This window comes from Lepidochelys kempii, chromosome 1, assembly GCF_965140265.1.
Source record: "Lepidochelys kempii isolate rLepKem1 chromosome 1, rLepKem1.hap2, whole genome shotgun sequence".
Classification (NCBI taxonomy): Eukaryota; Metazoa; Chordata; order Testudines; family Cheloniidae; genus Lepidochelys; species Lepidochelys kempii.
In genome coordinates, this window is record NC_133256.1 from 184533141 (window position 1) to 184547946 (window position 14806).

At 48.6% G+C, this 14806-nt stretch overlaps 1 protein-coding gene and 1 non-coding gene across 2 annotated transcripts; both read left to right on the plus strand.

The window, feature by feature from the left end:
• The first annotated feature begins 5526 nt into the window (after window positions 1-5526).
• Window positions 5527-5620, plus strand: TRNAI-UAU (transfer RNA isoleucine (anticodon UAU)). The gene is made up of 2 exons: window positions 5527-5564; window positions 5585-5620. It is a non-coding gene; the product is annotated as a tRNA-Ile (tRNA).
• A 4016-nt stretch (window positions 5621-9636) lies between these two features.
• On the plus strand, window positions 9637-11241 carry LOC140905422 (uncharacterized). Its single transcript, XM_073328751.1, has 2 exons — window positions 9637-10095; window positions 10683-11241. Exons 1-2 carry the CDS (start codon window positions 9690-9692, stop codon window positions 11222-11224), a joined length of 948 nt encoding a protein of 315 aa, XP_073184852.1. The 5' UTR covers window positions 9637-9689; the 3' UTR covers window positions 11225-11241.
• Window positions 11242-14806: the final 3565 nt, after the last annotated feature.

Sequence of the window (14806 nt, forward strand, 5' to 3'; positions counted from 1 at the left end):
CACAAGAGGGAAATGGAGGCAAGGAAGCATGTGGAGGAGGAGAGGGAAAAAGAGAGGAAGCATGTGGAGGAGGAGAAGGAAAAAGAGAGGAAGCATGTGGAGGAGGAGAGGGAAAAAGAGAGGAAGCATGTGGAGGAGATGGAGAGGATAAAGGCCCAGCAGAATATACCAACAAACCCTAGCAATCCTTCTCCAGGTACCACTTCCCATCCCAGAAAGTTCCCCACCTACAAGGCAGGTGATGATACTGAGGCCTTCTTAGAAAACTTCGAAAGGGCCTGCCTTGGGTACAACATCTCTACTGACCAATACATGGTAGAGCTGAGGCCGCAGCTCAGTGGACCCTTAGCTGAGGTGGCAGCTGAAATGCCTAAAGAACACATGAACAAGTATGAACTGTTTAAATCCAAGGCGAGAGTCAGAATGGGGATAACACCCGAGCAGTCTCGTCGGAGGTTCAGAGCCCTAAGGTGGAAACCAGACATGTCATTTACCCGACATGCCTACCACATTGTAAAACATTGGGATGCCTGGATATCAGGAGCAAGTGTTGAATCTCCAGTAAATTTGCCCTTCCTAATGCAAATGGAACAATTCTTAGAGGGTGTTCCTGAGGAAATAGAAAGATACATCCTAGATGGGAAACCCAAAACTGTAATTGAGGCAGGAGAGATTGGAGCCAGATGGGTGGAGGTGGCAGAGAAGAAGAAAACTGGTCGCAGTTGGAGCGGAGACCAGAAGGGACCACCCCAGACCACACCCTATTACCGGGGGCCGCCCAAAGCCCCACCTACCTCCCAAAGAACCCTCCAGACCCCTTATCGTCCCACCACCCCGTTCTCCAGCAACCCTCCTCGCCCCGGTGACCCGTCAGCTGGACGATGTTTTAAATGTAACGAGCTGGGGCATGTAAAGGCCAACTGCCCCAAGAACCCCAACAGATTACAGTTCATTGCACCGGAATCACACCAGAGGTCCACAGGCCCAGATACCTCCCAGATACCCTTGGAGCGGAGGGAAACTGTGAGTGTGGGTGGGAAGAAGGTCACCGCGTGGAGGGACACCGGAGCACAAGTGTCAGCTATCCATGCTTCCTTAGTGGACCCCAATTTAATCAACCCAGAGATCCAAGTGACGATTCAACCCTTCAAGTCCAACTCTTTCAATTTGCCTACAGCCAAGTTGCCTGTCCAGTACAAGGGCTGGTCAGGAATGTGGACTTTTGCAGTCTATGATGATTATCCCATCCCCATGCTGTTGGGGGAAGACTTGGCCAATCATGTGAAGCAGGCCAAGAGGGTGGGAATGGTCACCCGCAACCAGGCTAAACAAGCCGTGAGGCCTAGCTCTGTTCCGGAAACTTCTATCAGGACCCAGTCAGAGGTGATGGACCTGGACCCCAGGCCAATGTCTGCAACAGCAGTAGTGGATCCAGTCCCAGAGACCCAGACGGAACCAGTCCCAGAACCGGAACCAGCCAAACAACCAACACCAGACCCCGTGTCAGCACTGAATCCAGTACTTGCAACCTCAACACCAGAGGGCCCCACCGAACCTGAACTGGCAGCAGCCGATAACCCTACACAAGAGGCTCTGCCGGAGCCTGAATCCCAACATAGTGCACCAGCGGAGAGCGGTTCACAGTCAACAGAAACAGCTCCATCCCCTATATCGCTTCCAGAGGGACCAAGCCTAGGTCCACAATCCCATGAGGAACTGATGTCTCCAGCATCAAGGGAACAGTTCCAGACCGAACAGGAAGCAGATGAAAGCCTCCAGAGAGCTTGGACGGCGGCACGGAGCAACCCACCACCTCTCAGCTCTTCTAATAGATCCAGGTTTGTTGTAGAAAGAGGACTTTTATACAAGGAAACTCTTTCTGGGGGACACCAGGAAGACTGGCATCCTCAGAGACAGTTGGTAGTTCCAACTAAATACCGGGCCAAGCTCTTGAGCTTAGCCCATGATCACCCTAGTGGCCATGCTGGGGTGAACAGGACCAAAGACCGTTTGGGGGGGTCATTCCACTGGGAGGGAATGGGCAAGGATGTTTCTACCTATGTCCAGTCTTGTGAGGTGTGCCAAAGAGTGGGAAAACCCCAAGACCAGGTCAAAGCTCCTCTCCAGCCACTCCCCATCATTGAAGTTCCATTTCAGCGAGTAGCTGTGGATATTCTGGGTCCTTTTCCGAAAAAGACACCCAGAGGAAAGCAGTACATACTGACTTTCATGGATTTTGCCACCCGATGGCCGGAAGCAGTAGCTCTAAGCAACACCAGGGCTAAAAGTGTGTGCCAGGCACTAGCAGACATTTTTGCCAGGGTAGGTTGGCCCTCCGACATCCTCACAGATGCAGGGACTAATTTCCTGGCAGGAACTATGAAAAACCTTTGGGAAGCTCATGGGGTAAATCACTTGGTTGCCACTCCTTACCATCATCAAACAAATGGCATGGTGGAGAAGTTTAATGGAACTTTGGGGGCCATGATACGTAAATTCGTAAATGAGCACTCCAATGATTGGGACCTAGTATTGCAGCAGTTGCTCTTTGCCTACAGAGCTGTACCACATCCCAGTTTAGGGTTTTCCCCATTTGAACTTGTATATGGCCGTGAGGTTAAGGGGCCATTGCAGTTGGTGAAGCAGCAATGGGAGGGATTTACACCTTCTCCAGGAACTAACATTCTGGACTTTGTAACCAACCTACAAAACACCCTCCGAACCTCTTTAGCCCTTGCTAGAGAAAACTTACAGGATGCTCAAAAAGAGCAAAAAGCCTGGTATGATAAACATGCCAGAGAGCGTTCCTTCAAAGTAGGAGACCAGGTCATGGTCTTAAAGGCGCTCCAGGCCCATAAAATGGAAGCATCGTGGGAAGGGCCATTCGTGGTCCAGGAGCGCCTGGGAGCTGTTAATTATCTCATAGCATTCCCCACCTCCAACCGAAAGCCTAAGGTGTATCATATTAATTCTCTAAAGCCCTTTTATTCCAGAGAATTAAAGGTTTGTCAGTTTACAGCCCAGGGAGGAGACGACGCTGAGTGGCCTGAAGGTGTCTATTACGAAGGGAAATGTGCTGGTGGTGTGGAAGAGGTGAACCTCTCCATGACCCTTGGGCGTATGCAGCGACAGCAGATCCAGGAGCTGTGCACTAGCTACGCGCCAACGTTCTCAGCCACCCCAGGACTGACTGAACGGGCATACCACTCCATTGACACAGGTAATGCTCACCCAATTAGGGTCCACCCTTACCGGGTGTCTCCTCAAGCTAAAACTGCTATAGAACGGGAGATCCAGGATATGTTACAGATGGGTGTAATCCGCCCCTCTGAAAGTGCATGGGCATCTCCAGTGGTTCTAGTTCCCAAACCAGATGGGGAAATACGTTTTTGCGTGGACTACCGTAAGCTAAATGCTGTAACTCGCCCAGACAACTATCCCATGCCACGCACAGATGAACTATTAGAGAAACTGGGAAGGGCCCAGTTCATCTCTACCTTGGACTTAACCAAGGGGTACTGGCAGGTACCGCTAGATGAATCTGCCAAGGAAAGGTCAGCCTTCATCACACATCTCGGGCTGTATGAATTTAATGTACTCCCTTTCGGGCTGCGAAATGCACCCGCCACTTTCCAAAGACTTGTAGATGGTCTCCTAGCGGGATTAGGAGAATATGCAGTCGCCTACCTTGACGATGTGGCCATATTTTCGGATTCCTGGGCAGACCACCTGGAACATCTACAAAAAGTCCTTGAGCGCATAAGGGAGGCAGGACTAACTGTTAAGGCTAAGAAGTGTCAAATAGGCCTAAACCGAGTGACTTACCTTGGACACCAGGTGGGTCAAGGAACTATCAGCCCCCTACAGGCCAAAGTGGATGCTATCCAAAAGTGGCCTGTCCCAAAGTCAAAGAAACAGGTTCAATCCTTCTTAGGCTTGGCCGGTTATTACAGACGATTTGTACCGCACTACAGCCAAATCGCTGCCCCACTGACAGACCTAACCAAAAAGAAACAGCCAAATGCTGTTCAGTGGACCGGAAAGTGTCAGAAGGCCTTTAACAAGCTTAAAGCGACACTCATGTCTGACCCTGTACTAAGGGCCCCAGACTTTGACAAACCGTTCCTAGTAACCACAGATGCATCCGAGCGTGGTGTGGGAGCAGTTTTAATGCAGAAAGGACCTGATCAAGAATTCCACCCTGTAGTGTTTCTCAGCAAAAAACTGTCTGAGAGGGAAAGCAACTGGTCAGTCACTGAAAAAGAATGTTATGCCATTGTCTACGCTCTGGAAAAGCTACGCCCATATGTTTGGGGACGGCGTTTCCACCTGCAAACCGACCATGCTGCACTAAAGTGGCTTCACACCGTCAAAGAAACTAACAGAAAACTTCTTCGGTGGAGTTTAGCTCTCCAAGATTTTGATTTCGACATCCAACACATCTCAGGAGCTTCTAACAAAGTGGCTGATGCACTCTCCCGTGAAAGTTTCCCAGAATCAACTGGTTAAAATCGTCCTTGAGATGTGGAAAATATTGTTAGTCTTTATGTACTTGGTAGTATATTTAGAGATGCATGTGTCTTATTAACTCTGTTTTCCTAGAGCTCCAGGAAGAAATCCCAGCCAGTGTTTCACCCTAGCTGAGATTTGGGGGGCGTGTCATAAATATAAAGGGAAGGGTAAACCCCTTTGAAATCCCTCCTGGCCAGGGGAAAGCTCCTCTCACCTGTAAAGGGTTAAGAAGCTAAAGGTAACCTCGCTGGCACCTGACCAAAATGACCAATGAGGAGACAAGATACTTTCAAAAGCTGGGAGGAGGGAGAGAAACAAAGGGTTTGTGTGTCTGTCTGTAGTCGTCTTGGCCGGGGACAGAACAGGAATGGAGTCTTAGAACTTTTAGTAAGTAATCTAGCTAGGTATGTGTTAGATTATGATTTCTTTAAATGGCTGAGAAAAGAATTGTGCTGAATAGAATAACTATTTCTGTCTGTGTATCTTTTTTGTAACTTAAGGTTTTGCCTAGAGGGGTTCTCTATGTTTTTGAATCTAATTACCCTGTAAGATATATACCATCCTGATTTTACAGGGGGGATTTCTTTATTTCTATTTACTTCTATTTTTTATTAAAAGTCTTCTTGTAAAACACTGAATGCTTTTTCATTGTTCTCAGATCCAAGGGTTTGGGTCTGTGGTCACCTATGCAAATTGGTGAGGCTTTTTACCAAACCTTGTCCAGGAAGTGGGGTGCAAGGTTTTGGGAAGTATTTTGGGGGGAAGGACGCGTCCAAACAGCTCTTCCCCAGTAACCAGTATTAGTTTGGTGGTGGTAGCGGCCATTCCAAGGATAACGGGGGTAATATTTGTTACCTTGGGGAAGTTTTGACCTAAGCTGGTAAAGATAAGCTTAGGAGGTTTTTCATGCAGGTCCCCACATCTGTACCCTAGAGTTCAGAGTGGGGGAGGAACCTTGACAAAGGGCCTCCTATTGGCTGCCTTCCTTACTTCCCTGGCTCCTGGAGAAGCACAGCTCCAGTGGCGCAATCAGTTAGCGCGCGGTACTTATACAGCAGTACAGAGCAGAGCAATGTCGAGGTTGTGAGTTCGAGCCTCACCTGGAGCACATATTCTTTGGGGGAGGGATAGCTCAGTGGTTTGAGCATTGGCCTGCTAAACCCAGGGTTGTGAGTTCAATCCTTGAGGGGGCCATTTGGGATCTGGGGCAAAAATTGGGGAATTGGTCCTGCTTTGAGCAGGGGGTTGGACTAGATGACCTCCTGAGGTCCCTTCCAACCCTGATATTCTGTGATTCTATGATAGCTGCTGCCTTTGGCAGGCAGAGCTCTCTCCCCAAGACCCACAGAAGTTTCTGGGTAGGGGAAGGAGCAGCCAATACCATTGTCCCAAGAGGGGAGGAAGTTGAGATAACCCAGCAGCTCAGGGAAGCTCGCTTCCTCCTCCCTTGTGGAAAAAAGGAAAAAAAGGGAGGCAGGCAGCTCTTCTCTAGCTAGACAACTCCAGGCCTAGGAGTGAGGGGTGAAGAATTTCTGAAGATGCCCCGCATGCCACCTCAGGTGAGGCGGGGAGGTTAAGAGCTTCCATAGCTACAGGAGGAGACAAGATGCACAGAAACCAAGGGGCAGATCTGGGGCTGAGAGTGCAGAGAAATAATTGGAAATTTGGGGTTTGAAGCCCTCTACACTATTGGGCAGTATCTGAGGCAAGTTTATAATTTTATCTCAATTGCATCTTCTATCCAGAGCTCCTGCAGTGGCCTCCTTCCCACCCCCCAAAATAAGTCACTTTACTTACTGTATACTGAGAGATGACAACAGTAGGTGTCACCCTTCTCCACCCCCACCCCCCACATACATACAAGAGTCTGAAAGCTAACCAAGAATCACAATGGTTTTCTTTTAAAAAAAATCTCATTTTGGGGGGCATTTGAATCATGAGTTTTGAACTTTGGGGGTGGCAGTACTGGATAACACCAAAAGGCCATGACAATGAATGAAGATCAAGGGCTGAAGAAAAAGCTTGTCCATTCTTTGAGGAACCAAACAGCATACCTAGGACTTGCTATTCAATATAGCCTGCCATGTTAAGGGACAAAGAGAGAGGGAATCTTCGTTGCACAACAGATGCCAGGAATGAGGAGTGAATCCAGGATCCCAGAATTTGGAAGAGACTGAAGATCTGGATTTGGCAGCAGGGCACTACCTATAGTTTTTTCCTCTATTGGGCCCTGAGGTCTCAGAATTCTTCCCCAAGCACCCATTACTGTTCCATAATGACTATCTGGGCAAGGACATTGAACACTGCAGGTTTACAGCCAACAGCTTTTCTGCTCCAAGCAGATGGAACAAAATGAAATGGGTTTCTGCTGGTACTTCTCCTGGCAGAAAAATTGAGGGACGAATGATGTTCGAAACAAGGCATTGAGGATCACAGCCAGATGTTCCTTTCACAAAGCTCCAGGCTCAGAGGGAAATTGGGGAGAGGAGGGAAGGTGAGGCAAGGTTGGTACTGTATTTGAAATGAGAATTAAGGGTTTCCAATTAAGCTCACAGCCAAGTCACTTTGGAAAGGCTCCAAGCTTAAGAAAAGCTGCATATTCCAAAAGCAAACACCAATGGCCTAAGGCACTTTCATTACATAAAGCTGGAGGGTCGGGGGAAGTCTGTATCTGTAGCTTCACAGGAGTTTCGTCTTAAACTTCCCCATGAAGGTAGATTTACCTCAAATGAGTTGCGCCCTATAAAGACTTAGTGGCTATTGACTATCTCTGCTGGCTACAGCTTCTGCTGTCTGCCTAAAAAAGAGCACTGCAAATGACAACCTTCTGCTGCAGAGCCATTTACTACGGTCCTACTGGCTGTGTGACAGGTTGGCACGCAACCTATGAGAGGCAACCACAATGAGCACATTGACACAGAACATGGATGCCACAAGTAGGTGATCAGAGACAACAATAACACCTTAGAAGAGGAGCTGAAAAATTGATTCTGTTTAAGCAGAAAGCAAGAAGATTGATCTTGACAACATTTGAGAGAAGTTGATTATTTTCCTGATCTAATGGATTTCTGGGGAGAGGCTCATATGCCAAGAAGAGTCTGGGATCAGCATATGAGGAATGCCTTAGATTTTCCAGTTTCTCACTGTAGTTATTGTTATCACCTTTGACCTAAGCGGCTAGTCACAGTTTGGGGCCCTGCAGGTTGTTCCAGTTAGGAGGAGAAATCTATGATGGGTTCAAGAACCTTTAATGCAATCTTGTTCATGTAGAGAGAATGTAGAATGTTCTGTTTCCCTGAACATGGGAGGAGCTAAACAACAGGAGACCGTTTTCTTGCTCACAGACCCAAACCTGACAGTCCCATACTTCCGTTAGCCAGCAACTGACCCAAAATCTCTCTCTCTATGCTTTTTGAGGACCACACACTAAGTACTTGTTCAGGGCACTCCTGATGCTTCCTTGCTGCCTTCTCTCTCAGCTCGTCTGTAGCTTCTTAGAAATCAGATGAGACCAGTGTCAGAGATACCTGCATTTAAGGAAAAAAATTACAAAGCAAAAGGAAAAACAATGAAAAACCTTGTTGTACTTACCTATAATTTTCAGGCAAGTCCCTCAGTACAACTTACCTCCTTCCATGTTTCTGTATTTGTTTGCTCTTAAAAGTTAGGGCAACATAGCTACAGTGCTCAGAAGTGTGAAAAATTCATACCCCTGAGCACCGTAGTTAAGCTTATTTAACCCGCAGTATAAACACAGCTAGATTGATGGCAGAATTCTTCTGTCAACATAGTTTCTGCAGCTCAGAGAAGTGGATTAACTACACAGATAGAAAAACCCTTCTATCACTGTAGGAAGCATTTATACTATGATGCTGCACCACAGCAGCACCTGTAACGTAGACATGCTCTTAGGAGAGGACAGGATTCATATATTTCCCTGACTTCCTAGCTTGTTTTGCCCTAGGCTAGGACTACAACATTACTACATTTCCCAGCAATCCCATTCTCCCGAATCTCAAAAAATAAGGCAGTCCCTAGCTGCTCTGAGACTGCCTTATCTATCTCGAGTTTCCCATATTTTTTTACATACAGGGTCAGAAGCACACATGAGGGATGGTTGGGGGAGGAAAAAAAGGAGAGGGAGTGGCCAGTGTTACTCTCAGAAATTGACTATTTTCTGAAAGTTTTTATCTAGATTGTAACATCCTTCGAGGAAGATGCATTGCTTTCCTTTTGTATTCAAGTTGCACCATAATTAACAGAATACTTCAAAATGGTTTCAGATAACATAGTTACATAGGCCAGTGCTAGACACTGTGGACAAGGCATCATTCTCGAAATATTTTTATCTCTAATGGTTTCCAATAAAAAAGTGGCTTTCAAAACAGTAATGCAGCCTTCTCAAATTGGTTGGCACTTTTAAAAATAGGTAGCAAGTTCACGAATACGTAGATTATAAAGCCAGCTCTGCACAACAGACTTTTATTGCTATAAGTATGTTGCTCAGGGTGTGAAAAATCCATAGAACCTGTGTGACATAGTTATACTGACCTAACCCTGAATATAAACAACACTGTGTTGATGGGAAAGCTTCTCCTGTGGCCATAGCTACTGCCTCTCAGGTAGGTGGATTAACTACATCAAGCCCTGGTCTACACTAGGACTTTAGGTTGAATTTAGCAACGTTAAATCGATTTAAACCTGCACCCGTCCACACAGTGAAGCCCTTTATTTCGACTTAAAGGGCTCTTAAAATCGATTTCCTTACTCCACCCCTGACAAGTGGATTAGCGCTTAAATCGACGTTCCCAGCTCGAATTTGGGGTACTGTGGACACAATTCGATGGTATTGGCCTCCGGGAGCTATCCCAGAGTGCTCCATTCTGACCGCTCTGGACAGCACTCTCAACTCAGATGCACTGGCCAGGTAGACAGGAAAAGAACCGCGAACTTTTGAATCTCATTTCCTGTTTGGCCAGCGTGGCAAGCTGCAGGTGACCATGCAGAGCTCATCAGCACAGGTGACCATGATGGAGTCCCAGAATCGCAAAAGAGCTCCAGCATGGACCGAACGGGAGGTACGGGATCTGATCGCTGTTTGGGGAGAGGAATCCGTGCTATCAGAACTCCATTCCAGTTTTCGAAATGCCAAAACCTTTGTCAAAATCTCCCAGGGCATGAAGGACAGAGGCCATAACAGGGACCCGAAGCAGTGCCGCGTGAAACTGAAGGAGCTGAGGCAAGCCTACCAGAAAACCAGAGAGGCGAACAGCCGCTCTGGGTCAGAGCCCCAAACATGCCGCTTCTATGATGAGCTGCATGCCATTTTAGGGGGTTCAGCCACCACTACCCCAGCCGTGTTTTTTGACTCCTTCAATGGAGATGGAGGCAATATGGAAGCAGGTTTTGGGGACGAAGAAGATGATGATGAGGAGGAGGTTGTAGATAGCTCACAGCAAGCAAGCGGAGAAACCGGTTTTCCCGACAGCCAGGAACTGTTTCTCACCCTAGACCTGGAGCCAGTACCCCCCGAACCCACCCAAGGCTGCCTCCTGGACCCAGCAGGTGGAGAAGGGACCTCTGGTGAGTGTACCTTTTAAAATGCTATACATGGTTTAAAAGCAAGCATGTGAAAGGATTACTTTGCCCTGGCATTTGCGGTTCTCCTAGATGTAGTCCTAAAGCCTTTGCAAAAGGTTTCTGGGGAGGGCAGCCTTATTTCGTCCTTCATGGTAGGACACTTTATCACTCCAGGCCAGTAACACATACTCGGGAATCACTGTAGAACAAAGCATTGCAGTGTATGTTTGCAGGCATTCAACCAAAATCCGTTCTTTCTCTCTCTGTGTTATCCTCAGGAGAGTGAGATATAATTCATGGTCACCTGGTTGAAATAGGGTGCTTTTCTTCAGGGACACTCAGTATAGCCCATTCCTGCTGGGCTGTTTGCCTGTGGCTGAACAGAAATGTTCCCCGCTGTTAGCCACAGGGAGGGGGGAAGGTTGAGGGGGTAGTCACGCGGTGGGAGGAGGCAAAATGCGACCTTGTAACGAAAGCACATGTGCTATGTATGTAATGTTAACAGCAAGGTTTACCCTGAAAGAGTGTAGCGACTGTTTTATAAAATGTGTCTTTTTAAATACCGCTGTCCCTTTTTTTTTCTCCACCAGCTGCATGTGTTTCAATGATCACAGGATCTTCTCCTTCCCAGAGGCTAGTGAAGCTTAGAAAGAAAAAAAAACGCACTCGCGATGAAATGTTCTCCGAGCTCATGCTGTCCTCCCACACTGACAGAGCACAGACGAATGCGTGGAGGCAAATAATGTCAGAGTGCAGGAAAGCACAAAAAGACCGGGAGGAGAGGTGGAGGGCTGAAGAGAGTAAGTGGCGGGCTGAAGAGAGTAAGTGGCGGGCTGAAGACAGGGCTGAAGCTCAAATGTGGCGGCAGCGTGATGAGAGGAGGCAGGATTCAATGCTGAGGCTGCTGCAGGACCAAACCAGAATGCTCCAGTGTATGGTTGAGCTGCAGCAAAGGCAGCTGGAGCACAGACTGCCACTGCTGCCCCTCTGTAACCAACCGCCCTCCTCCCCAAGTTCCATAGCCTCCACACCCAGACGCCCAAGAACGCGGTGGGGGGGCCTCCGGCCAACCAGCCACTCCACAACAGAGGATTGCCCAAAAAAAAGAAGGCTGTCATTCAATAAATTTTAAAGTTGTAAACTTTTGAAGTGCTGTGCTTAAAGTGCTGTGTGGCATTTTCCTTCCCTCCTCCACCACCCCTCCTGGGATACCTTGGTAGTCATCTCCCTATTTGTGTGATGAATGAATAACGAATGCATGACTGTGAAGCAGCAATGACTTTATTGCCTCTGCAAGCGGTGATTAAGGGGAGGAGGGGAGGGTGGTTAGCTTACAGGGAAGTAGAGTGAACCAAGGGGCGGGGGGTTTCATCAAGGAGAAACAAACAGAACTTTCACACTGTAGCCTGGCCAGTCATGAAACTGGTTTTCAAAGCTTCTCTGATGCGTACCGCGCCCTCCTGTGCTCTTCTAACCGCCCTGGTGTCTGGCTGTGTGTAACCAGCAGCTAGGCGATTTGCCTCAACCTCCCACCCCGCCATAAATGTCTCCCCCTTACTCTCACAGATATTGTGGAGCACACAGCAAGCAGTAATAACAGTGGGAATATTGGTTTCGCTGAGGTCTAAGCGAGTGAGTAAACTGCGCCAGCGCGCCTTTAAACGTCCAAATGCACATTCTACCACCATTCTGCACTTGCTCAGCCTGTAGTTGAACAGCTCCTGACTACTGTCCAGGCTGCCTGTGTACGGCTTCATGAGCCATGGCATTAAGGGGTAGGCTGGGTCCCCAAGGATACATATAGGCATTTCAACATCCCCAACAGTTATTTTCTGGTCTGGGAAGAAAGTCCTTTCCTGCAGCTTTTGAAACAGACCAGAGTTCCTGAAGATGCGAGCGTCATGCACCTTTCCCGGCCATCCCACGTTGATGTTGGTGAAACGTCCCTTGTGATCCACCAGAGCTTGCAGCACTATCGAAAAGTACCCCTTGCGGTTTATGTACTCGCCGGCTTGGTGCTCTGGTGCCAAGATAGGGATATGGGTTCCGTCTATAGCCCCACCACAGTTAGGGAATCCCATTGCAGCAAAGCCATCCACTATGACCTGCACATTTCCCAGGGTCACTACCCTTGATATCAGCAGATCTTTGATTGCGTGAGCTACTTGCATCACAGCAGCCCCCACAGTAGATTTGCCCACTCCAAATTGATTCCCAACTGACCGGTAGCTGTCTGGCGTTGCAAGCTTCCACAGGGCTATCGCCACTCGCTTCTCAACTGTGAGGGCTGCTCTCATCCTGGTATTCATGCGCTTCAGGGCAGGGGAAAGCAAGTCACAAAGTTCCATGAAAGTGCCCTTACGCATGCGAAAGTTTCGCAGCCACTGGGAATCGTCCCAGACCTGCAACACTATGCGGTCCCACCAGTCTGTGCTTGTTTCCCGAGCCCAGAATCGGCGTTCCACAGCATGAACCTGCCCCATTAGCACCATGATGCATGCATTGGCAGGGCCCATGCTTTCAGAGAAATCTGTGTCCATGTCCTGATCACTCACGGGACCGCGCTGACGTCGCCTCCTCGCCCGGTATCGCGTTGCCATGTTCTGGTGCTGCATATACTGCTGGATAATGCGTGTGGTGGTTGATGTGCTCCTAATTGCCAAAATGAGCTCAGCGGCCTCCATGCTTGCCTTGGTATGGCGTCCGCACAGAAAAAAGGCGCGGAACGATTGTCTGCCGTTGCTGACGGAGGGAGGGGCGACTGACGACACGGCTTACAGGGTTGGCTTCAGGGAGCTAAAATCAACAAAGGGTGTGCCTGTACATCAAGGAGTATTTCAGGCAGGACTGCACGGAGGGTTCCAATAAGAAATGGTGCACCAAAGTTATCGTTGTTATTGGAACAAGGAGGTTAGCCTGGCCTCTGATTGATACATGGCTAGATTAACCTCGCTGCGCCTTCTCTGTGACTGACTGCAGTGTGATCTAGACAGGGGAGGAGGAAAATGAGTACAAAACAAATCTGGTCTATTTCTTGTTCTGACCCACTCCATCTATCCTTTACATCTTTGGCTGGCAGCAGACAAAAAAGGCGCGAAATGATTGTCTGCCCTTGCTTTCACGGGGGGAGGGAGGGTGGGAACGGGGTCCTGACGATATGTACCCAGAACCACCCGCGACAATGTTTTAGCCCCATCAGGCATTGGGATATCAACCCAGAATTCCAATGGGCAGCGGAGACTGCGGGAACTGTGGGATAGCTACCCACAGTGCAACGCTCCGGAAGTCGACGCTTGCCTCGGTACTGTGGAAGCGCTCCGCCGAGTTAATGCACTTAATGCACTTAGAGCATTTTCTGTGGGGACACACACACTCGAATATATAAAACCGATTTCAAAAAACCCGACTTCTATAAATTCGACCTAATTTCGTAGTGTAGACATACCCCAAGGGGAGAAGCGTTCCTGTTAGCATAGTAGCATCGTCAGTAAAGCCCTGTAGCTGTGCCACTGCAGCACTGTACATGAAGAGAAGCCCCAAGACCAGAAGGAATCACTGTGATCATCTAGTCTGAACTCCTGCATAACACAAGCTGGAGAACATCCCTGACTTTATTCCTGTTTGACCTAGAAAAAGATCGAATCTTGATTTTAAAAACAGCCTGTGTTGGAGAATCCACCACGACTCTTGTTAAGTTTTCCCAATAATTAATTACCCTCACTGTTATAAATGTGTGCCTTACTTCAAGTCTGAATTTGTCAGCTTCAGCTTCTAGCCACTGGATTTTGTTATACCTCTGTTTGCTAGATTGAAGAGCCCATTATCAAGTTTGCATTCCTCATGTAGGTACTTATAGACTGATCAAGTCACTTCTTTGCCTTCTCTTTGTTAAGGTAAATTGATTGAGCTTCTGGAGTCTCTCACGATAAGACATGTTTGCTAATCCTTTACTCATTCTTGAAGCTCTTCTCTGAACTCTTTTCAATTTATCAATTTCCTTCTTGGCTGACACCAGAAATGGACACAGACTTCCAGCAGACTGTCCAGGCACTGCTGTGATCTAGCTTCAAGCAAATGAATCCCTCAGCCCGGGCTCTCGCCCCCTTTGCTTCCCCTGTGCAGTGACCTTTGGGGGGGTAGAGTGACCAGACAGCAAGTGTGAAAAATTGGGACAGGGGGTGGGGGGTAATAGGCACCTATATAAGATAAAGTCCCAAATATCGGGACTGTCCCTATAAAATCGGGATATCTGGTCACCTGGGGGGATAGGGCATAGGTGCTGGAACTAGGGGAGCTGCCACAGCCCCTGGCTTGAAGTGGTTCCCATCATGCACAGGGTTTACAGTTTGGTTCGATGGCTCTCAGCACCCCCACTATGCAAACCGTACCCCTGGGGCAGGGCAATTCCCACCCACCCCACAGGTGGCGTTCACATGCTCCCTATACCCAACCCAGCAGAGTTGGTGAGGGGCTCCAGGGCTGCGACCACAGCGCAGTCACCCCTGGGCAGGGAGGGGCTGAGGTCTGGGTGCGCCCCCTGCCCAGGGCTGAGAGCGGCACCCAAATCCCGCTGAGAGTTCATGGGCAAATGTCCGGCACTACAACTCCCAGGAGGCAAAGCGCGTGCGTCCCGGATGCGCAGCCGCGATGGGACCCTCTGTGGGCTTGACAAGCGCGGCCATGTTTATGCGGGGCGCGCCCCCACCTTCCCCGC